Source organism: Eriocheir sinensis, chromosome 13 (assembly GCF_024679095.1).
Source record: "Eriocheir sinensis breed Jianghai 21 chromosome 13, ASM2467909v1, whole genome shotgun sequence".
NCBI classification, from domain to species: domain Eukaryota; kingdom Metazoa; phylum Arthropoda; class Malacostraca; order Decapoda; family Varunidae; genus Eriocheir; species Eriocheir sinensis.
In genome coordinates this window covers 14323131-14346672 of record NC_066521.1, presented here as the reverse complement: position 1 = coordinate 14346672, position 23542 = coordinate 14323131, and the positions used below count along the sequence as shown (strand labels likewise).

Below are 23542 nucleotides of genomic sequence, written 5' to 3'. Positions count from 1 at the left end.
CTTATTAAAAAATATAGCCCTTTCATTTTCCCGTCGATTGATACCAAAACATTTCTGTAGCCCCAGAAATAAGGGAGTTAGGCGATTCGCCCCAAAGCGGTTGATTTTCCAAAATTCGCTGCTTAATGACAGGGCTGGGGCAAGTGTCCGGTCCATAGTGTAGCCATCCGCATCATCAAAATATAATGTGTTGCTCCAGATGCTTTTTCAGTCAAGGGGGCAGCCATTGATAAAACTTTTTTTTTATTATTTAAACCACTACTGCAGAAGAATGACAAAAGAAGAAACTATAGATTGATAATCAGTTTAAGATAGAGAGGTTTATTGATATCCCCCTCTTAATAGTGTTTAAGCAGTAAAGGTGCAGTTGGAATCATGAGCTACAGCTGTGCATGGCTTCAAATTAATGCTCATATCCGTTGCATTGGCCCTTAGAACCTGTGGTGGACAAGAACCCATTTTTCCCAAGGCACAGGGCCAGTGTAACATGTAACATTCGGGCTACCACAGTTTACCTTCCCAAGTCTCTCCAGGTATCCATTTATCAACAGGCTCACAAGGAAGGATGACCTGCACGCCGACTGCCCGGGCCGGGATTCGAACCCAAGCCCAAGCAGTACGGAGAATAACTTATCATATTGTAATCTTAGGCTGAAATAGAGCTTTGGGGGATATTAGCATAGCTGGGCACGATATCAGAAAACCTTATTCCCGATAACTGATAATGGAAAACCTTATCGTGGATAACCGATATTCGTTAACTGGAGAAACAAATATAGGCGATAACCGATACCCGATATAAATCCACAATTCCGATACTAGATAGCGATAAGTCCGATAGGCGAAAAAGATACTATATTGATATTTTAAATAAAAAAAAAATTCAACTTTTCATTATTTGTATTTTAGAAACTTACAAAACCTGAAAACCACACGTTGACACGTATATATGGACGGTAATACTAGAAACACCTGAACCGGTGTTGTGTTATTTGGCGTCCCCACCGTCAAAAGTTGGCGCTTTTGTTTACAAATACTGGTCTCGTGAACTGCGCATGCTCAAACCAGCAAGCGTAGACCTGTACAGTCTCACAAAGCTTTTTAACCGTAATTAAGAGTTGCTGGAAAGCTGAATCAGACATACAGTACCACTACCACCATCCCCGCTGTTTCAAGTAAGACACTCTGTACGAGTTGTATTTTTATGTAGGCTACAGAGTGTCGTTCTAGAAACAGCGAGGATGGTGGTACTGTATGTCTGATTCAGCCTTCCAGCAACTCTTAATGTGTTAAAAAGATTTGTGACACTGTACAGGGCTAGGTTTACTGGTCTGAACATGCGTAGTTCACGAGGGACCAGTGTTTGTAAACAAAAGCGCCAGCTTTTGACGATGGGACACCAAATAACACAACACCGGGTGCCTTCAATACCTTGGCATGCCGCATGCTCACAAACGAATATGGAATATCAATTTTGAGGCAGTGAATAATCATTTTGGGGGCAAAGTTAAATGATTTTTCTCTCTGATATATTGATTTTTTAGTCTAGCATAAAAAAAATAACCTAGTGTTTTAATGTTGATGATCTAAGTATGAAATCTCTTCACCGAAGATATTAAATTTTCATACCCCGAAGTTTTTTCATACAACACCGGGCGCCCGGGCCACGCATGCGCAGTAGGGAGGAGACAATGTTTTTATTCTGAAAGACGGGAAAAGTAGCGATTATTGCTAGTTTGGTTACAAAAGTAACGAAGATACCGATTTATATTCAAATAAGTAGCGGATGGCCGATAACCCGATTTGGTCATTAGCGATAAAGTATCGCGATAACGCCCAGCTATAGATATTAGAGTGATATTACGTTTCCTGGACTATCTGATAGTTAAGGAAACGTAAGGTACGTATCACCTCGTTATATATCAATTAAGAATCGGAGAATAACGTATCATATGGTATGGTAAAGAGAAGATGGCGCCACTATAAACGCCTGCCTGCGCCAATACGGGCTGGGACCGACTAATTTCCAGGCCCCTCAAGCAAGCCTAACGGCGCTATAGGCGTAGACATAAAAAAAAAAAGTGGGAAACAGTGCTTAGGGTGATATTAGGGGCTTAAAATAGTATGTGTGTTAAATTACTTGGCTTGTGCATGTTACATGTAGATATATATTTTACGTTTCCAGACATCACAAACCACACAAGGGAAATAAACTCATCATATAGTAATTAAGCAATGTAGAATAACTCATTATATTTCATTTAACGTGGAAACAGAGCTTTGGATGTGTCGAATTACTTTGAGGTTTGATATGAGTGCAGCATCCATCCCTTCAGAGGTGCCAACAGCTGAACATTTTACGTTTCCAGGCATAACACAAACCACACACGGGAAAGAGCCTCATCATATAGTAAATTCGCAATGGAGAATAACTTATCACATGTCAATCTTAGGCTTCAACAGAGCTTTGGGTGATAACAGAGGCTTTAAAAAGTGGCGGGGGGAGGTCTCAGGAGTAGCACCCACAGATGGCGTCCGGGGGCTGGCAGTGACGTCATCTGTGTGGCTGAGGAAGGAGGAGGAACACCCAATACTCCTCTTATTACTGTCTCCTTCTCACCTTGTCCGTCCCACCCAGGTGAGCTCAATAAGGGAGACCCAATTAACCACCCTAAACCCATTAACCTAACCCACATGTCCCCCAAATGAAGGCATAAAAAGGGAGGGTTCTGAGCTTACTTACGAGGGATGAATCACTGTCTGGGGGTTTTAAGGAGTCAATATAAAAGGAAGGGGATTGCTGGGGAGGCCTGAAGCTGGGGAGTGGGCTGGGGGAGGCCTGGGGAGGGGGAAATAGTCTTAGGTGATAGTTAAAGGGATGAGGGATACCACGACCCCGCCCGTGCCCTGCCCACCTCTGTCATTTTCCCGTTTTCCTCGCCGGTATTTTAGGTTTTTAGTGCCACTGGGGGTATTTTAGGATGATTTTTACCCTTAATTTCAGTTTTACAGCTTCTTGGATCTATAGAGCAACCGTGGAGTTAGAAATCGTGGTATAAAGGAGTGAAGGAATGGGGAATTGTGTGTGGGAATTCTTAGTGGGCGTTCTGTGTTACTCGTTTTCCCTTTTCCTGGTTTTCCTGGTTTCCATATTCCTGACTTATTGGTTTCTACTTTCTTGGCTTTGATTGCAAGTAGAGGAGAATGACTGAATGGAGAGTTGGAGGAGGAATTACTATATAGTGGGTGTTGTGTGTTACTTGGTTTCCTTTTTCCTGGTTTTCCTGGTTTCTATTTTCCTGACTTCTTGGTTTCTACTTTCTTGGCATCTATTGTAAGTTGAGGAGAATGACAGAATGGAGAGTTGGTGGAGGAATTACTATATAGTGGGTGTTGTGTGTTACTTGGTTTCCCTTTTCCTGGTTTTCCTGGTTTCTATTTCCCTGTTTTTTTGGTTTCTTCTTTCTTGGCATTAACTTTGATGTAGAGGAGAATGACAGAATGAAGAGTTGTGTGTGAGAATATTTAGTGGGCATTCTGTGTTACCTGGTTTCCCTTTTCCTGGTTTTCCTGGTTTCTTGGTTTCTACTTTCTTGGCATTGATTGTAAGTAGAGGAGAATGACAGAATGAAGAGTTGGTGGAGGAATTACTATATAGTGGGTGTTGTGTGTTACTTGGTTTCCCTTTTCCTGGTTTTCCTGGTTTCTGCTTTCCTGGTTTCTCGGTTTCTACTTCCTGGGATAGAACTTAGGGCACCCATGGAGTAAAAAAAGCCATGGTGTAGAGAATAACAGAATGGATAGAGCTTAAGAATGTGACCTTTAGTGGGTGTTCTGCATAACCTTGGTCTCTTTTTTTCTGGTTTCTTGGTTTCTTTTTTCTTGTTGTTGACTGTGATAGAACTTACAGAGACAGAAAATCATTGTGTATGGGAGAGTGACAGAATGGAGAGGCGGTTTCATTGAATGTTTGTGAATAAGTGAATTTTAGAGGCCATTCTGCGTTACTTGTTTTCTTTTTCCTGGTTTTCTTAGTTTTGTTTTCCCTGTTTTTTTGGTTTCTACTTTCTTGGTATTTATTATGATAGAACTTGGAGCAGCCATAGAGTCATAAATTGAGGTTCAGAGTGAGAATGGAGAGTTGGTTTCATTGAATGTTTGATAATAAGTGTGTGCTTTTTAGTGGGCTTTCTGTATATATTAGGTTACTTTATGCAATTTGGGGTGTGTTTGAAGATGTCTGCTGCTGTATTCACTATAGTTAACCCGTCCGCTGCGATTGGCACGGATTTGGCACTCACTGGTAGCCTGGTAACATATACTTCTAGGTCTTTCTCTGCCTCTGTGGTGGATAGTGGAGTGTTTCCCATGTGGTATTGGTATGCTGGATATCCTCTCCCAAGGTGCATGACTTTACATTTTTCTTCAGTGAATCGTAGCAGCCACTTTTTGTTCCATTCCTGTAGCTTGGTGATGTCTTCTTGTAGGAAATTCACAGTCAAGGGGTTAAACATATAAAACAGCTGTGGAGACATAGAAGCCATTATGTTAGGAAGTGACAAGATAGGTATGTTTGAATAAATATTCCAGATTGAGTGACTTAGTGAACATTCTGCATTTAATTTATGTTAGTAGTATGTTATGTTGAAGATGAATGTCTGGTGGTGGTTAGTTTTGGAAGATGTACATGTAACAAGCTCAAGCATTTTTATCCATTTAAGAATCAAAAAACTTATTATAATTATCTGTTATTTCATCTGTCATTCCATTGCTGGTGGCTAGTTTAGGTAACTGAAATCCATATAACAAATCAAGGCATTGTTATCCATTTAAGAATTATCTGTTATTCCATTGCTGGTGGCTAGTTTAGGCAGATGAAATCCATATACGGTAAAAAATCAGGGTATATATTCATTCAAGAAGCAAATACTTATTATAATTATCTGTTATTCCATTTCTGGTGGCTAGTTTAGGTAGATGAAATCCATATACGGTAAGAAATCAAGGCATAGTTTTCTATTTAAAAAGCTAAAACTTAATACAATTTCCTGTCATTCTGTTACTGAGTGGGAGGCCTAGTGGCAGGAGTGTAGCTATAAGGGATTAGTCTTAGTGCTGTGGAGGGCAGCCAAAACAAGCATAGGAGACTTAACAGGCTTTGAGGCACCATGGGAAGTGTGTGAGTGAGTGGCCCTTTTTGGCACTGTCCCAATTTTTTTTTTTTTTTTTTTTTTTTTTCCCTCATCTGGGTCATAAAAGGGAGGGTGTGTAAGGGGAAGTGTTTGGCGCATCTACTGTCTCTTGGCCTTGTAGCTCAGAGGGACTTGAAACATTCCCTTTGGTTGAGAATGTTTCATCTGACTGGTTTACTTTTCCTTGCAGCTGTCGTTCATGTTTGTCTGTCGGTCCTCCCTGTTTCCTCTGTGTTGTGTTTTCCATGGTTGTTCTTTGTTCTTGTCTGCCACTTACTCTGTTTTGTTAATTCTTACTTTGTTATTCCCTTACAGTGTTACAGATCAATGCTGACTGTTAAAAATCTATGCTGACATGTTATTATCCTCATCTATGAATGTTGGTGAATAGTTTTTTGTAACATCTTCAATTTCCTTTTGATTCCTGTCCACTTGATGTAATATTTTTTTATCAAATGCCTTTCCTGACTTTAATCTGTGCATACTATAAATTGCCATGCCTCACACCAACCTTAGAAACAAAACCAGTATTTCTTTTGATAAACTATTAAATATTCCATTTCAGACATTTCCTGATGCAACACTAAACCTAGAAGAGAGGCTAGTGCCATTTCACACCCTACACTGACTTTGAGTGCCAATCTGTGTGCCAAAGAGGTGTTGGGCACTGGCATTAGTGGTGTTGACGGCAGGGATGACGCGCAAACAATGACTTGTCGACGGGAGGCCTAAGAATCAAAATCGAAGGACGAACGGCAGTTTGAACAAGTCAGGGAGAAAAGGCGGGGCAGGAGAGGCCTTGAACCGCTCAGAGGGGATTTATTGTTTTGGATGACTGCATAAACCGCCAAATTGAGTACATTCGGCCACCCCTTCCCACCCTTCAGCATGTCTGATGACGAGGATAAGCCTCCTGCCCCACCTGTCAGGCTCACCTCCACCAGGTACGAGTGCTTGAATAGGCGCTCTCATTCTTCCTCCTCTGCCTGTCATTCACTATCTCGCTGACTCATCCCTCCCTCCGTGCCTGAAGCTATTGCAGGCCATTCTTCATTCAGGAAGTGGAAAGGAAGTTCATGAAAGGTCACTAGTAGACAGAGAGATGATAAAAGTTGCCTCTTGTCATGTTATTAATTGGAGTGATTGATAAAGCAAGAGTAAAAGTCATGTTATTTTTTGTAGTTACAGGTATATTGTCACACGGGTCTAATTGATACTAAAAGAAAGCACTACAATCTCTAATGTCACTGAAGGGTTGTTACTCAAGTGTGGGAGGAATGTTAACTGATAGCAATGTTAAATATCTGAAAGCAATATCTCCTGAGGGGCTTATCATAATATTACCTTTATGACAGTATTATGCAAGTATTTCCAAAGCAGTAAGTATTTGTGTCACATAGGTTAGCATTTCTTAATAATAGTTTCAGTACTCCTTTTTCTTCTTCATCTTCTTTTTCTTCTTCTTCTTCTTCTTCCTCCTCCTCCCCTTTTTCCCCATCTTCTTTTCTTCTTTTCTTGTTCTTTTTTATTCTTTCTATTCTTGTTTTTTTCTTTTTTATCTTGTTCTTGTTCTTTTTATTTTCTTCTTCCTGTTCTTGTTCTTTTTATTTTCTTCTTGTTCTTTTCTTCTTCTTCTTAATCTTTTCCATTTAATGTTCTTAGTCTCCTGATGCAGTACTAAACCTAGAAGAGATACTAGTGCCATTTCACACATTTCAGACGGTCAAAAACTACATAACTGAGAGTAAGCAAGACATTTAAAAAAAGTAAATCTACACACACTCTCATCCACCACACCTCAATCCCCCCCTCCCCTCCCCAGGGCAGAGACTGTTATGGCGGTGGACATGCGGCCTCTCCCCAAGGAACCTGAGTCTGAGAAGAAGAAGCACAAAGGTCACAAGGCGGGAAAAAGGCACAAGGAGGCGGACAAACCCAACATCTCGTATCCAACCAACTTCGAACACACGATCCACGTCGGTTTTGATGCCTGCACCGGAGAGTTCACGGTGAGTGGCAGTGGCTGGCGGGGCTTTAGTCTGTGCTATTTTTTTTTTTTTTTTTTTTTTTTTTTTTTTTCACAGGTGTATCAGTTCAACAGGTGTCACTTATGTTGATTGCTTTACAGGTGTGCAGGTGTTAAGAGTTGAGTCAAGTGGAGGAAAGAGCACTTATAACCTGGTGTGTGTGTGTGTGTGTGTGTGTGTGTGTCTCCACTTAGGTTTCTTCATTTCAAGTACTTGTGGACAAAGGATTATTATTAAAGAAGAATATCAGTGGTGGCCCTCACGTGGAATAAAGAAATAAGGAAAAGAAGGAAAATCCATAACCTTGAGATTGTCTGATTTTTATCTTAGCCATGCAGATAATACTTAAATCCTTCCTGTCAGTTAAGGGGACAAGGAATAAGGCATTGGGATGATAAGTTTTATTTTTGTGTAGGAAGTTACAAATGCTGCCTTAAATGTTTTCCCCTTTTCCTATTTAAAACAGGACACTGCTGTGTATCTTCAGCATACAGAATGATGATAATCAGCGTTGTCCTACATGTCAAACTCTGATTTTTGCAGATATCTTGCCTGGACTGGCAGTAGTGACCCTCACCCTGCTCTTACACTTTCATGTTAATGTTACTTTGCAGTAATATTCAAGCTACTTCAGTAGTCTTGAGTTTATTCTATTCATTTATTGTTACATTTCAAACCACATCTCCCTAGAAATATTTTTATTTGTATAAAAACAAAGTGGCAGTCCTCACTAGTCAGATCTTTTCTGGACACTCAACAGCGATATCTAGAGAGGAAAAGGTCAGCTCATCGACGCCAGTGGAGTTCTATGAGGTAGCAGGAGGCCCATTGGCGCTGGGTCAGGTAGCTGTCATTTTGCTTCAAGGATTTGTTCACATCAGCACAGTGTTGGTGTGGAAGTCAAACTCCACACAAGAAACATTCACAAAACTTTTATGTATTTTTGTTATCACCTGGGTAATTAACAGTTTCTCATACAGCTTTAAAAATGTCATTATTTGCATCCTCTGTATTCTGATTATTTGTATATTTTGCTTCCATTTTCAAATGATTTCTGCCATGTTCACCACAACTTATTCCAAAGCTGTGTTTCAGCATACTGTTCTGTGTTCCCAAGTTGAATACACCCATAAGTGCTTAGCTGAAGCCTTTTGTGTTACAGCACACTGCAAACCACACAAACTGCACTGGTAGTCCCCAGTACACCCCAAGACCATCCTTCGCTATGTGGGATACTACATTAAATGATTATAAGGTAAAACTTGAACACTGTCACATCCCACATCCATCATTGAGGTGTGTATGTGTGCGTGTGTAGTGTTCATGTTTACCAATGCAGGTATTTCCTCAACAATACTGGCACATGTTGATTTGTGTTCAGCTCACAAAATGACTGGGTAAGGCTTGGTAAATGTGTCACAGATTGGTGACAAGCAAGCTGTCAACTCATCATTGTGTTTATACGTAAGAATGGTACAATGCGTCATAAAATGTTTCTGCTTCCTGTTCTGTTCTGTGTTACACTCACACATGCTAATGACAATGGTTAGAAATTTAGAGATGAGTGAAAATCTTACCCACTTAACACATTTTTTTGTGAGCTGAGCCAAGCTAATATTGACGGGGTTGTTGGCGAAATAAATGCCGCCTCTGCAATCATGTACCAGGAGGATTAAAGACTTGCACTTGTGTGGGATGTTGCACAGTATTTAAAGTTTGCCTAAAAGAAATCCCATGTTTCTCAAGTATTATAGTTGTACGATTTCATCTCCAAAAGAAGATTTTTGTATTTGTTTATATATTAACCATGGTAATTTTTCTAGTCAAATAGCTCCTCCTCATCCTGTTTGAATACAACCTGTGTCAACACCACATTGACTCCAGACTTTTTCCAGACCACTTTTTAATTTTTTTTGCCATGCTTTTAGCAGCTCTGCAAAACTTATGGATCAGCACCTTTATTTTGTCCATGTAATAATTGTGACAATATCCCAAATGGAGGTCCATGAGGCTCATCATGCAGATGTGATCCTTTTTTTCTTTCATGCAGCCTACAGGGGACCATAGCAGTTGCCAGGTGCATCTTCCATTTGTTTGCTTGTAATCCTGCTTGGCTGTTCTGTTTAGGGCCATGTCATCTTGCCTGGCTCCCCCAGCCACAGTATCCTCACCATGCCCTTAGGAGTGAGCGCTGGCCATGCCAAATGTGGCGTAGTGAGATATACACTTTTCTGGAAGGGAAGCTGCACCCCAACAGCTCTCCTGCTTACTAAGATGCAGTCAGTGTCTGGCTGAGCTGCTTGGAAGCCAGGCCATCATGTCTGGCCACAAACTTCCCTCCCCATATTTTTTCTTCATGTTTTTTTGAAACTCAACAGGGCTTTCTGAGTGACGTAGAAGTTGTGTGCTTTTTCTATTATGTCTACACACACCCACAAATGGCTGAGATAAAGTAAGCATTTGGTGTACCCACTGTATTGCCCTGTCCCCTGAGAGCACCCCCTCCCCCCCACCAAGGCTTTGTTTCACCTCCGGCAGATTTATTGTTTTAATCCTCTTTAGTCTTATGGGTTTATTTCCTCATCATTTCTTCGATATTTACTGATCAATTCAAATTGTCTATTTTACAAATTCTTTCTTTTTAATTGCTTACCTTTTATTATTACCACTTTTATTACTCTTTGTTTAGCTATATATATTCTTTAAATGTTAAATATTCTCCAAAACTATTTTATTTATTATTTAGACTATAATACACATTCCATATTGCCATGCCAATATTCATGCCTTATTTTGTATTCCATTTGGAATCACATCAGTATTGCTGTTAAATTATAAAGAACACACTTTTTTTCTTTTAGTTATTTCAGTTCCTTTTTAGTGTTTTCTAACTTGACTCAATTAGAAGAACCTTTTCCCCGGCAAGTGGTGGAAACGGTTGACATGTCTGCAATGACTCCATACATGAGCTTGTTACTCAGTCTTCCTCAGGAACAACACCTAAAGTAACGCCTCCCTGGGAGAAAGCCTTGTCGCAGGTTTCAAGAAAAATGAACTTGTTTTTTGAATCATGCTTTTTTTCTTTAGTCAGATGCATGTTCTATATTATCAACTTAGTTTTTTTGGTGTATATTTAGGGATAAATATTATTTATTGCTTTGAAAATAAGATTTTTTATGCACTTATAATTATGTTACCAAGGTGAGCAGGTTTTGTGAGCCAGTTAGAGGTAATGTAGAGTGTTCCATGATGTGCCTTGTCCATGGCTGTGTTTCTGTGAGTGTGAGGCAACACAGTGCCAGGCTGAGGGCCGGCCCAGCAGTGCTCCGCTGAAGTGCAGGGACAGTGTCAAACAGGCACTTTTCGGGGGCCCATGGGTGCCAGGGGTGAATGTTTTTACTTAGACTCATGCAGCCGTTCATTACACTGACATAGAAACACTTAAAAACATTAACCAGTTCTTTGTAGGAGTTACTGCTAGGGTGTTCTGTTTGCCAGTGTGTTTTAATTGAACATTTTCTTCAAATTAAAGGAAAACAACAAAAAAACATGAATGCAAAATGCTGCAAACTTTTTTCATCATCACAATAAGCCACAAATATTAAAGAAAAATTTATTGTGTCAGAACAGCATTCTTATAATATTACTTCCTGAAGTAGACTGCAAAGTGTTTCAGTAGCATTCATAGATTTTGTTCATTGTTAATGATGTGTCTGCACCTTGCTGTTTGTGTTAGTTTTGTTTCTTTCATCATGACTATTCTTAAGATATTTATATCACCCGAACTTGAGTTATATTTTGTCTCAGTCTTTTTGTTTAAATATATGACTCTTTTAGTTTTTAGATCAAAATATTTGCTTCCAAAAGTTACTAAATTACTCACACTTTCCTCACTCGCTGTAGATTAGGAAATATATATTACGTAGATAACAAGAGAGAGGTTTCCATAGGATGACCTGAGTCTGTGCCCCAGTCTGGCTGTAGCTCTGGTCATAGTCTTTCTTTGCACTGTCACCCAGTACTCATTGGTGTTTCCTCTGGTCTTCACAGGGCATGCCAGACTCCTGGACCAAACTGCTCTCTATCTCTAACATCAGCAAACAGGAGCAGAAGAACAACCCTCAGGCTGTCCTTGATGTTCTCAACTACTACGACGCCTCCACCAAAGAGCACCAAACCTCAAAGTTCATGACTGTGGCCAAGACTGTCGGTAAGTGGCCGTGTTGTCTTGTCTATTTGTGTGAGCCTCAGAAGCACTTGAGGAAATTATGTTGAAGAATTTTAAGTTTTTTTTCTTTTTTTTCTGGAAATGTATTTATGCAGTAATCTGAGTTTATGTATTTGAGTTTTTTTAATAAGTTATTCAGCATTCTGTATCTTATGATATTTTTAAGATTCTTTTGTTGATCTACAAGACAACAAATTATCTTATATCATCTGCTCTGTGCTTTAAATGCCCTCTCCAAACATAATTTTCAGCTGTTTCTTTCCATATTAAGTGTTTTCTCTCAACACACACTCTCTACCTTCCCAGATCCCTCCCCTCGGCCCAGCTACCAGACGGGTATCCACAACACCACCACAGCTTATCCAGCCACGCCGTCACCCCACAAGATCTCGGATGCCTCGTCAGGCTCCCCATCCACTCCAGAAACATGCTCAGAAGTCAGTGTGAGTTACCTGCTTCTGCCTGTGTGTGTAGACGATGGACGGATGGCACAATGCTTTTTTTTTTCAGGCCTCATTGGTCATTGCTATTTTGCAGAATAAATACAAACTATTTTGAGAACTAATATATATATATATATATATATATATATATATATATATATATATATATATATATATATATATATATATATATATATATATATATATATATATATATATATATATATATATATATATATATATATATATATATATATATATATATATATATATATATATATATATATATATATATATATATATATATATATATATATATATATATATATATTTGATTGGTACATACCTGAGGCAGAAAACACTGTTCAGACATATATTTAATAAACTAATTTTTATGTACCTGGAAGTTTTTTATTAGTTCAGTATGCAAGCTTACAGTCATATTTTCAAATATATAATGATGATGCTTTTAACTGTTAAATTCTTGAATAGCCTTTACATAGCTGCAGTTAAAAAGGATACCCATTGCCTGCATAAATATATTGAGTAACATGTGTGATGTTTGTTGAGACATGATTATGTATTAATCATATTCAGTAGGTATCATTTAATCCAAATAATTATAATTTTACAGTACTTTCTGACAGTATCCAGTCAAACCCAGTCTTGCTCATTTGTAATTACCCTGTGACAATCAGCATGAAATATTATGTACACTCACCCAACTACTTCAAGCCACTGAACTTGCATTTACTCATCAGTCTGTCCTCCAATCTACACCAAAGGTCCCAGAAGAGGAAGAAGAGGAGCCGCCTCCTCCACCAATAGCCACCCGGCCCGAGAGAACCAAATCCATATACACCAAGCCAGTGGAGGATGAAGCCAATGCAAACGGAGCGGCCTTTGATAGCAACCGCAACCCCCAGCAGGCCACCAGCATCACCCCAGCACCCCCCACAACCCCAGCACCCACGCCTCCCACCACAAACACAAGGTGAGTCAAAATCTCCAGCAGCAAGATCCCATTCTATTGATATTTTGCTTAGAGGAACTGTTTAACTGATATCTGCTTCATGTGTCTGTGTGTTTGAACTTGCCTCAGTATGTGTTGGGTAAGAAAGGGCTGCTTATTCTATTCATTACCTTGTCTCCGTTGCAGTACAAGCACAGCAATAGAAAGGACAGCAGAGAAGCAGAAGAAGAAGAAAATGAGTGACGAGGAAATCCTAGAACGACTAAGAAGCATAGTGTCAGTAGGGGACCCCAATAGGAAATATACCAAAATGGAAAAAATTGGACAAGGGTAAGAAGGGATATGCAGGGAGTTTACACTTATCATGATTTTTTTAGGAACTGTGAAATAATTTGAAGTGGGTTATTGTAAAATAGGGAATCAGTTAACCCGGTAGCAGTGGGGATCATGTTTTTTTAATGGTCCCTCCAAGCGAGAAAAATGAGAAAAAATCACCCCTCACAAACCATTTCATAATATATATCAAAGCATTTGTGATCAGATTATGTATCATCTATTTTGGTGGCTTTATATCATGGCACAAATTTGGCCCGTCGCTGCTACACGGGAAAGCCACAAATTTGGCCCGTCGCTGCTACCGGGCTAATGTGGTCTGAGGGGTCTAATGTGTTCCCATATGTCCTCCACAGAGCCTCAGGGACGGTGTACACTGCCATTGAGACGGCCACGGGCATGGAGGTCGCCATTAAGCAAATGAACCTCTCGCAGCAGCCAAAGAAGGAGCTTATTATTAACGAGATTCTGGTCATGAAGGAAAACAAACACCCCAACGTAGTCAATTACCTGGACTCTTACCTAGTTAATGAGGACCTCTGGGTGAGTGGATCAGTTGTATTGTTTGTCTTTTTCCATTGTATTTTTCCTTATTTGTATTGTTTGTCTTTCCTCTTATGTGTCTGCCTTTTCTTCATTACCTCTGGTGGTCCTGCATTCATTACTACTACAGGGAGGCTACAATATAATGTCTTAGTTCAGTAAGCATTCCTCATTTTGTCAGTGTATTATTGTAATGTTTAAAATAACATCAGAAAAAGACATTAATTTCATCTGTCTCTCCATCCTGTATTTTCTGGTGTGGAGATCAAATATAAATAAGACAGTGGCAGGTACTCTCAGTTCTGTAAGTTAAGGTATACCACCAATCTGATACTTTACAATTAGAATAACTCTCCCTCCCTCCCTCACTGAATTATCATGCCCTGCAGGTGGTGATGGAGTACCTCCCGGGCGGCTCTCTCACGGACGTGGTGACGGAGACCTGTATGGATGAGGGGCAGATAGCAGCTGTGTGCAGGTGAGGATGAGAAGGTGGTGTGCAGGGGAACAGAACTACTCCTCCTGTTATCAGTGACCCCAGTTCCTATAAAAAGCAGGGTAGTGGGGCAGGGAAAACATAGTTGACATTATACACACCAGTAACCCATTGATTTATAACACAAAAGCTAGACCCCATGCCTCAACATATCCTGGTGAAATATATTAGGATTACTTATGTACCTTGGTTTTGAAAGGTGTTACATACCCTTTTTTTTTTGCATCACTGAGCAGTTGGTTTGGGTTAATAGTATCTTCATAAGGTTCTCATGGATTTGGTGCAAGTGTGTGACCATTTGTTGTATCACAGGGAGGTGTTGCAAGCACTGGAGTTCCTGCATGTGAGTCAAGTAATTCACCGTGACATCAAGTCTGACAATATTCTCCTTGGCATGGATGGCAGTGTCAAACTCAGTAAGTAAAGCTTTTATTTCTAGTAATATTTATTCTTACAGTTCTTTTGAATTTCCATTTCTTTGGGTGATGTAAAGTGAGACAACCAGACCAGTTTTCTGTGTTCTGGATAAATGTTGTCAGCCCTATATTTTTTCAGCCATGGGAAAACCAAACTTATCCCTCTTTTTCCTTCTCTCCACCCCTGCAGCTGACTTTGGCTTCTGCGCGCAAATCTCCCCGGAGCAGAACAAGCGCACGACTATGGTGGGGACACCCTACTGGATGGCTCCGGAGGTGGTGACGAGGAAGCAGTACGGGCCCAAGGTGGACGTGTGGTCCCTCGGCATCATGGCCATTGAGATGATTGAAGGTGACTGTCATTTTTTTAAGGAAAAATATCTGTCAGTTTGTGGGGAATAAGTCATTAAATATTGGAAGGTGATGAAATGTAAAGTAGAGAATAATGAGTAGTGTGGGTGGCAGTTAGTGTCAGGGTCTGGGGTGACAGTACTTGAATATTGTATAAACATGTAGTGAGAGGAATATTACTGGAAGGTTTCTTTTCTGGCTTCTTGGTCTGTGTTAGTTGCCAGGTCTTGTGCTGCTCTTTATGACCACACAGTCTATCTGTTGTCAAAATGGAGTATATTGACGAGAACGTTTCCTAGACAAGTGGCATTAAATACTGGAAGGTGATGAAATGTAAAGTAAAGAATAATGAGTAGTGTGGGTGGCAGTCGGTGTCAGGTGGCTTTTTAAAACAGTATTAAAGTGGCATTAAATCGCTCATACAAGTCAACCATCCTCAGGGGAGCCACCATACCTCAACGAGAACCCTCTCAGAGCACTGTACCTGATAGCAACCAATGGCAAACCTGAGATTAAGGAGAGGGAGAAGCTGTCCCACGTGTTCCAGGACTTCCTTGACCACTGCCTCGACGTGGAGGTGGAAACCCGCTCCACTGCACATGAGCTCCTTAAGGTGTGTGTGTGTGTGTGTGTGTGTGTGTGCTGGAGAGAGAGGAAGGGGTTAAGTTTGTATATAAGAGTGTGTGTATTTGGAAGTGAGGTGTTTTTCCATCTTTCCATTATTTATTCATGCATTTATTTTTTTGTTCAATGAACCTGCCATATATGTATTTTTTTATTCAATTGTTTATATAATTTTTGTTATTTTTTTCTTTTAACTTGATGGTACCTTATTCTTCTACAATTATTTTGTGTGACCCCACTTCCTATGATGAGGTTATCCATCCATTCAGTAATTATACACTTCTTCTGAGTCTCCTTCAAACTTCCCTTTCAGCATCCCTTCCTCAAGTTGGCTCGGCCTCTCTCGAGTCTCCACCCGCTCATCATAGCAGCTAAGGAGGCAGCTAAGAATCACTAGGGCCCGTGAGGCTCACCTTTAGACTATTACCTCCGAGACTCTGTGTGGCGGCTTGTCATGATCTGAGGGCGAGCAAGGCAGAGCAGAGTACGGTAGGGCAGGGCAGAGCATGGCAGGCAGGTGAGGAGTGGACCCTGGATCAGTGAGTGTGACAAGTAACTGATGATTCATTGCTAGAGATTTCAGTTGCCTTCACTAAGACTATCTGCCAGTGAATTAATATGCTGGTGTTTCAGAGATTTCATATGCAAATTCATATACAGAGCAGCGCTTTCAGAGATGGACATGAGAGAAAAGAACCGGTGTGTGTGTATCTCGTGGTTTCACTTGTTTAAAATATCAGGGTGAATAGATTTTTGTCTGGATCACTGAATCATTAGCTTTAGAAATAATTTATTCAGCTTTCTCAGGATTATATTAAATTTTAATTAGTGTGAATTTTTAACACTATGCTTAAATATAATTGCAAACCGTTCCCTTGATATTACTGTCAAGGCCATTTAGTTAAGGACAGTTTGATCATGGGTTAACTTTTATTTGAATTTTATATACATATATATATATATTTTTTGGCATGATGCTTTCTCACTTGTTGATAGTAAACTTTGATTCATAAGCCAAAGCAGCTTTGTCTTGTAAGATGTGCAGAGTACACCTGTCTTGAGATTAAGGCAAGTTCATAGGGTAAGAGATGCAGCTTGAACAGTGCAGTCGACATATCAGCGATGGATGACGGGTGGTCGTCTGGCCGGCCGGCTTAGCGCCCTTGCATACTGACTTCAGGAATCAGCACTTGCAGTATAGATCTGATGAGCTTCTCAGCCACAATGATGAGTGTTGTAGGAATCTCAATTATCTGAAAATGTACTCTTTCATGTGTTCACTCAACTTGCTATCCCTCACAAGTACATGAATTAATTTATAACAACATGGTAGACTCAAAATGGAGACTGTAAATTGTACCAAACCAACAGACTTGATTTGTGTCTGTTTTGTAGGACCCAGGATGAGTTTAGTAGGTGGACTGAAGCCAGTCAGCAATCCTCTCGTCAGCACACGGCCGGGGCAGTGAGTGGACGGTGCGCCAAAGTTCAGATAAACCAGTTCAGTCACCCAAAGCTTTCAGTGGATATTTAAAATTCAAGAAAATTGTGATAAACTTGCTCCATTCTGCCATGACACTGAAGGGTGCCAGTGGCCTGTGTGCCTCTGAGTAGCTCTAGAAAGCCCTGTGATCCCCCATCCCCTGCACATAAAGAGTCAGTAAGTAGATTTGTGCCACACCCCAATGCCATAAAAAGTATGAGTGGAGCATATTTACTCATCAGCAATATTTACCCACCATACCCAAAATGCTAATGAGTTCCATGAGAAAACCCCTGTTTATCATAAATGGACCAATCAGTGTTTTCATCTTCACCACTAGGCATCCCTCAGGAGTAAGACTGACATAACTCATTCTCTTAAGCTCACAAGGCGACTGTAAATTTCCTTCTTGTTCCAGTAAACCTCTTAAGCAGTCATAAGTGTGTACCAGGTGTCCCCTTGTAAATAAAAATAAATATTTATTTGATGTATATGTGTAGCTGGTAAGAGTATGTACTATTAGTGCCTATGAGAAAAGTGGAGGAGATTGACTTGAGTGCAGCTGCTGAACACATCCCTATCTTCATCTGGCTGTATCAGTCAGGGAGTAATTGTGTATCAAACATGTCACAATTATGCATTTTGTTAGGGTCTGTAGTCACAAGTTTGATGGTAGAAGTAGAAATTTAACCTGTGCCTCATTTTGACATTTCATAGTGACTTTGACAGTGAAATGGAGCAGATGTGAGTGGCTGGAGCACCACCTGGAAGTGGACAGCAGTGGTGGTGGTGGTGGTGGTGGTGCTGGAACTTTTCTCATGCTCTCATGGCAGCAACACTGGCTTGGTGGAGTGCTTTCTTAACTGTAATTAGAACTGCAGTGTGTGTGGTGCTGAAGCAGGACATAATTAAAGCAAGGAGGACGCTGCCATGTGGTGTAGGTAGTGCATAATGTTTACAGCTTCTGGATGGCTGCTCTGCAACAGATACTGAAGAAGGAAACAAGAGGTTCATAGCACTGCCTGTATTCTAGATTTGATAGAAACATCTCAGATGAAGAGTAGTACTATAATATCATTCATAAGTATTATTCATAATAATCCAGTATAATTTACAGTCATGAAACTTCATATAGACATCTTTGAAGATTTAGCTGAATGAGTTAATGGAAATGTCTGTTGAAGGTACTTCATGCATATGTGCTGTGAGGTAGTGTGCAGTTTAAAGTGAATTTGTCCACTGATGTGCAATTTGTGAAAGAGTTTCCCCAGAAGGGAGATGTCTGATTATCAGCTATGGAGCTTCACGAACTAATCTCTGTGTCACGCATGCCGAGTGGCGGGAGCATCAGCATCAACAATCGTGCCATAACCTTGTGAGCCGTGGCTTTTGGCAGCTCGTGGTGACTTGGCTGCAACAATGCTCAGCACCGCAGTCGTGTTCCCAGTTTGTCTTTGTGTCAAGAGTAACGCTTGGCCATTCACTGTTGCTGTGGCTTGTGTTGTGTTGATAAATGCAGTTTGGAATAATGAAGTAAAAGTGCTTTGCTGTCTTTCAACAAGGGGTGAGCAAGATAAGTCATTTTCCAGTGTTCAAATAATACCAAATAATTCAGGGGACCAGGAAAGTATAGATTTCAAGGAACTGGGTGTCTTGTGCTGATACTATGCTGGTTGGTGTGTGTGTGTGTGAAAGTATTCCTTTCCACATCAGTTCAAGGAGTACGGAAACTAAACACCCTCTCTTTAGTTTGCTTGCATTTTTATTAGAGGATATGAATTTTGAGAGGGAAGAATGGGGTAATAATTGAATTATGGTTTGTTTGTTATACCAAGCTTTATTGCAAAGTTTATGCACTTTTAACTCTAGTTCATTTTCTTTAAAGCAAATTTTCTAAATGTAGAAAAAAAAAATTGTATGGTCAGACTTGTGACTTAGTTGAGGCAGCCCTTTAGAATGATTAACCTTTACGGTCTTTGTGTTCCTATAAAAATATTTACAGAACTGTTAAATGCAGGCAACTATACTATAATGATCTATCCACACATCCTGTTTTCAAGATGCAGTTGAGTCATTGTATGTTTGGTTTGTGGATGAATTCCTAATCATGGGGGGGGTCCATGAATACAAAAAAGTGTAATAAAGGAAAATTTATTCAAGAAGACCTGATTCTTGTTTACCAATATCAGCCCCTTGCTCAGCTTGTCCAAGCACTTGACTGTTGTGTTCAAAATGAGGCACTAATGCAATCAGTTTTTCAAGTTCAGTTTTGGATTGTTGTACTGTGTACTTACAGTAACACCTGCTGGACTTTATAGATATTCAGAAACTTTTTCAGACAGTTTGTTCTGTATTGTTTACTTAGATGCACACATTCAATGTACCCTAAGGTAAAGAACCACAGTGTGGGTATTAAGGAAGGAAGGGAACAGGTGTCACCAGAATGTTCCATTGTATGGAAAGTATCATTGGTTTCCTAGAAGCCCAAGTTTCTCTTCTCCATGTTCTAATTCAAACATGACAAACAAATTATTAATTTGAAGATATTAAGTAACACAACTAACAATTTTTATTATTATTATTGCTATGCATTTTATAAGTGAAATATTTATATTTTTGAGCATGTTAAGACCTTAAGTAACAACTGCAGCAGAACTCAACATCCCATTCCTCTCTCCCTTTGTTGGGGAGGAAATCTAAGGGTTGGGAGGCAGGTGTGAGGGAGACCTTCAAGAATATGTCATTCTGTGTCATACTACATCATAAGGGATGGTGAGAGTGATAGGTACTCACATCATGCCTGCAGTTCTCTGTTTAAGTATAGTCAGTTTATAAAAGTTAAACATTTTATAAGGACCAAGTCATATAATGGATAGTGCTGTGAAAGTATTTATTGAGGACTGCATGAATTCTTTTATTTTTCTTAATGCTATTAAAGTTGGAAGAGTTTCTTAAGTTTCCAGCTTTGTGAAAGATAATTAGCACACACACACACACACACACACACACCAGCGATTAGCGGGCCTTTTTTTGTTTTTTTTTTTTTTTTTTTTTGAGCTGTTTCCTTAGTTGTAAAACACACACACACACACACACACACACACACACACATGTACAAACACACCAAGCACAGGCACAGTTTTTTATATCTACATGAAGTCCTCTCCTGAGTGGTGAGGAGACTTGTTATCACATAGTTCCACTGAAGAGAAAGAAATATTGTAACCTGGAAAAGACAAGAGTTCTGAGCACTGGCGTTGTGATGACAACGTGAACAGACAGAAGAGTTGTGCATCATCAGATTTGATAAAAGCAGAACAGTGAACATTACTTGCAACAGCCATGAACTGTATATTTAATATTTGAATGACTGAGTACTAGAATATGCAGGCTTCTGTATACGCCATTATATCATAGCATTGGTACTCTCTTCCTATCTCAAGTAATCTTCTGTAAGTGAAATAGAAATTGCATTTCAAAACACACCTGAGCAACACACCTGCATTGTTAGGTACAGGAATCAGTCAGGCAGAAACTGTGGAAACCTGAGAGGCCGTAACACGACCGGTTGACTCGAAGGTGTTTCTCTATGCAATGTTTTGTAACGGCAGCGACGATGAACAAGATTATAGTGAGATTATGTGAATAAAAAATATGTGCATGTTGCCATTTTTACTTGGGTAATTCCACTGCATGGCCATGCTTCTCATGTATAGTGTTGTGGGGTACGCATTGAAATGAACATCTCCATTTATATATTTTGTATAGCAATCAGCGTTAATTCATTACATGAACGATGATGCCATACCTATTTTTTTATTTTTTTTCTATGGAGTAATTTTGAAAGCTGTTGTCAACTTTGTTAGTAATTCTCTTTAAATCAGGCTTAAGTATAAAAAAGTAAGGCACAGGCCAAGCAGGGAAAATATTGGACTGGGTGTGGGCGTGGGTGTCATAAATAGTCATGGATCAGCTTAAAGCTTTACAGTCATTTTGTATCCATATTGTTATGTAAAGGTCTGCTTTTTATTTACGTTTTTTTTTTTACTGGTGGCCCAATTACATGACTCCACAGGGAATGACCCTCATACAGGGCCATTCCCAGTGTGAGCCGTGTTAATTTGTCCCTTCACCAGTAAAACCTTTTTCTGGGCAGCTTGGGAGAGAAGCAATAAGCCCGAGCTTAGACCTGCCACACGCAACACTACTTCATCATAGACACTAGATATTAGCTAGGAGTTTTAAATAGGGAAAGTAACTCAAACTGCCATACTAAAGTTATGTTAGCTCTGGCTTGAGAGTGGGAGGTGAGGGCACCGGTGCAGGACTTCAGGGGACATTGTAACCCCAGTGACACCCATCCACCCACCAGCCACCGTCAGGGACTGTGCTGAGGTACCAAATAATTTAACAGTTTGTTTTAATGTATCAAAATGATTGTCAAGTACATCAATGAAGCAAAGATTTTAATTGATGTTTAATTTGTCGAACATAAGCTGATGTGGGATGTACAGAGAGGAAGTCATGTGATGCAGATATGGTAAGGCATTTGCTTACAGCCACTTTCGCTTTCAGGTCCTTCCTTCACCCAGCTTGGAGTGAGGTGCTGGGTATGTCATTCTTCCTGTGAGACTTGTGTTCTGCCCACCAACACCCCTGTTTTCTTGAGGCCCAGGGGAAACTTGCAAGGGTTGTATCAGCCACTCTCCCTCCTACTTAGATAAGTTTTGTTCAAGCTCTGTTGTAAAATAGTAGTACACTTTTTCCATATTATCGGTCAATTAATCAATCAAGATATATGCTGGGGGGTGTTGCCTCGCCCACCCTATGATCCCCTCTCCAGTGGTTCCTACATGCACGTCTTCATGCAGGTACCTTTCTCATGCCAAGTACCACCTTCCAGCAGAATCCATTGACTTGCTTTGGCTCTTGAATGGTGAAGTGGTTAGTATGCCTAGCCACGAATTTGTGAGCCTGGGTTTGATTTCCATACAGGGCAGTCGGCACTCAGTCCACCCAGCTGTTCATGCTCCCTCTAACTAACTAACTAACTAATGGGGAGCATACGCCCGGGGGCGTATCACTTCACTCACCCACCGCCTCCACCCCCAATAGTCCCCCCATGCAAGCTACCATGAAACTTCCTTATCCATCCCAAATCCCTCCTGGCAGGATTGCCCCAGGAGACCTTGAGTCCCAGAGGCTTCGCCTCTTCTTGCAACCCATTCAGGTTGGCTGATTTATGGGTACTAGCTGGGGAAGGTAAACTGTGATAACCCACATGTCACACTGGCCCTGTGTCCCGGGGTAATGGGTTCTCACTCTCAACAGGCTCAAGGGTCAATGAGACAGAGATGAGGACCACAGCCATGCACAGCTCTAGTGTATTCTCCCAAATTTACCTTTACCTTACTGAAGGTTATGTCTTTCAACTTGACGTTGGACTTACAAATTTCATTACTAAATTTGTTTATGACACGAAGATTGATAAATCAGTCCTTTCAAACCAAGACAGGCAAAGCCTCCAAGATGATCTGCAGAAAATTTCAGCTTGGTCTGATAGATGGAAGATACCCTTAAATATAGATAAGTGCCAGGTTGTACAAGTTAGAACAAAAAATAGGTGGTTTGAATATGAAATGTTTGGTATTAAAGTCAAAACCGTACAATGTGTTAAGGGCCTGCTGAAGACAAAGGAGGTGAATCGTTTTCATGAGTACAGGACCACATGTTGACTGTGTGTGTGTGTGTGTGTGTGTACAAGCTATTTCATTGATACATAGGCTAAGGAGAGGCGGTATGAAGGACACGGTTGTAGACTCAGGGGTTCCCAAACTTGGCAGTGGCACGCCAGCCCTCCGTGGGCGAGCAGCCGGGTGGCCCTTCTGCGGCGGCGAGGTTGACCCGCTTGGTCATCCTCGCTTTGGGCTCCCCCGCTGCAGTCAAGTCGACTGGTCGGTTGCTCACCCGTGTACTGCTACGGGTTGCTACTGGGCGCCTGCCCGGGGGGCCCGTGCCTCCGTCGCTGCTCGACGGTTGTTACCCGTGTCTGTGGCGGCGGCGGAGGCTTCCCCCAACCCCGTCACGAGTTGTTAAGTGCTCGTACCCTCTTACAGGGCCGCCTTTAGGCCTAAGGCCCTGTCCCCTATTAAGGGGTAAATCTTTCATCACCACCGACCTTGGGTAAATTACCCCAAATGGAGGAATTTGGTCCTTTTCTGTTGGGGTATTGAGGAAACAGAAGGCGGCCTGCATGGAGACTTGCCCGAAGAAACCCTCGGGTTTAGCGTCGTAGGGTGGGCGAGGCGACGCGCCCCCCAGCGTATGTCCTCATTGATTAATTGATTGAAGGCTACCAATAAAAGAAATCTAAGTAAAATCATACCCATTGTGATAGATTTTAGATTTGGACAGGCAAAAATCTGTCCTTTTC

At 40.7% G+C, this 23542-nt stretch overlaps 1 protein-coding gene across 4 annotated transcripts; it reads left to right on the top strand.

Moving 5' to 3' along the window:
- The first annotated feature begins 2481 nt into the window (after window positions 1-2481).
- On the top strand, window positions 2482-20770 carry LOC126998046 (serine/threonine-protein kinase PAK 3-like). 4 transcript variants are annotated; one of them, XM_050859350.1, is made up of 14 exons: window positions 2482-2638; window positions 5758-6136; window positions 7015-7201; window positions 9270-9296; window positions 11270-11429; window positions 11754-11890; window positions 12676-12884; window positions 13050-13193; window positions 13553-13739; window positions 14129-14217; window positions 14548-14651; window positions 14842-15003; window positions 15443-15615; window positions 15940-20770. In XM_050859350.1, exons 2-14 carry the CDS (start codon window positions 6081-6083, stop codon window positions 16021-16023), a joined length of 1719 nt encoding a protein of 572 aa, XP_050715307.1. In that variant the 5' UTR covers window positions 2482-2638; window positions 5758-6080; the 3' UTR covers window positions 16024-20770. The 4 variants fall into 4 exon arrangements, with proteins under 4 accessions (XP_050715307.1, XP_050715306.1, XP_050715309.1 ...); XM_050859349.1 differs by having other exon boundaries at window positions 12652-12884; XM_050859352.1 differs by lacking the exon at window positions 9270-9296.
- The last annotated feature ends 2772 nt before the right edge of the window (window positions 20771-23542 follow it).

Bases quoted from the DNA above. Each gene is read 5' to 3' on its own strand.
- LOC126998046 (XM_050859349.1), top strand. From the start codon at position 6,081: ATGTCTGATGACGAGGATAAGCCTCCTGCCCCACCTGTCAGGCTCACC. The intron at 7,202-9,269 runs GTGAGTGGCAGT...TCTTTCATGCAG, and splicing joins CCTGCACCGGAGAGTTCACG to CCTACAGGGGACCATAGCAG. The intron at 15,616-15,939 runs GTGTGTGTGTGT...CTTCCCTTTCAG, and splicing joins CTGCACATGAGCTCCTTAAG to CATCCCTTCCTCAAGTTGGC.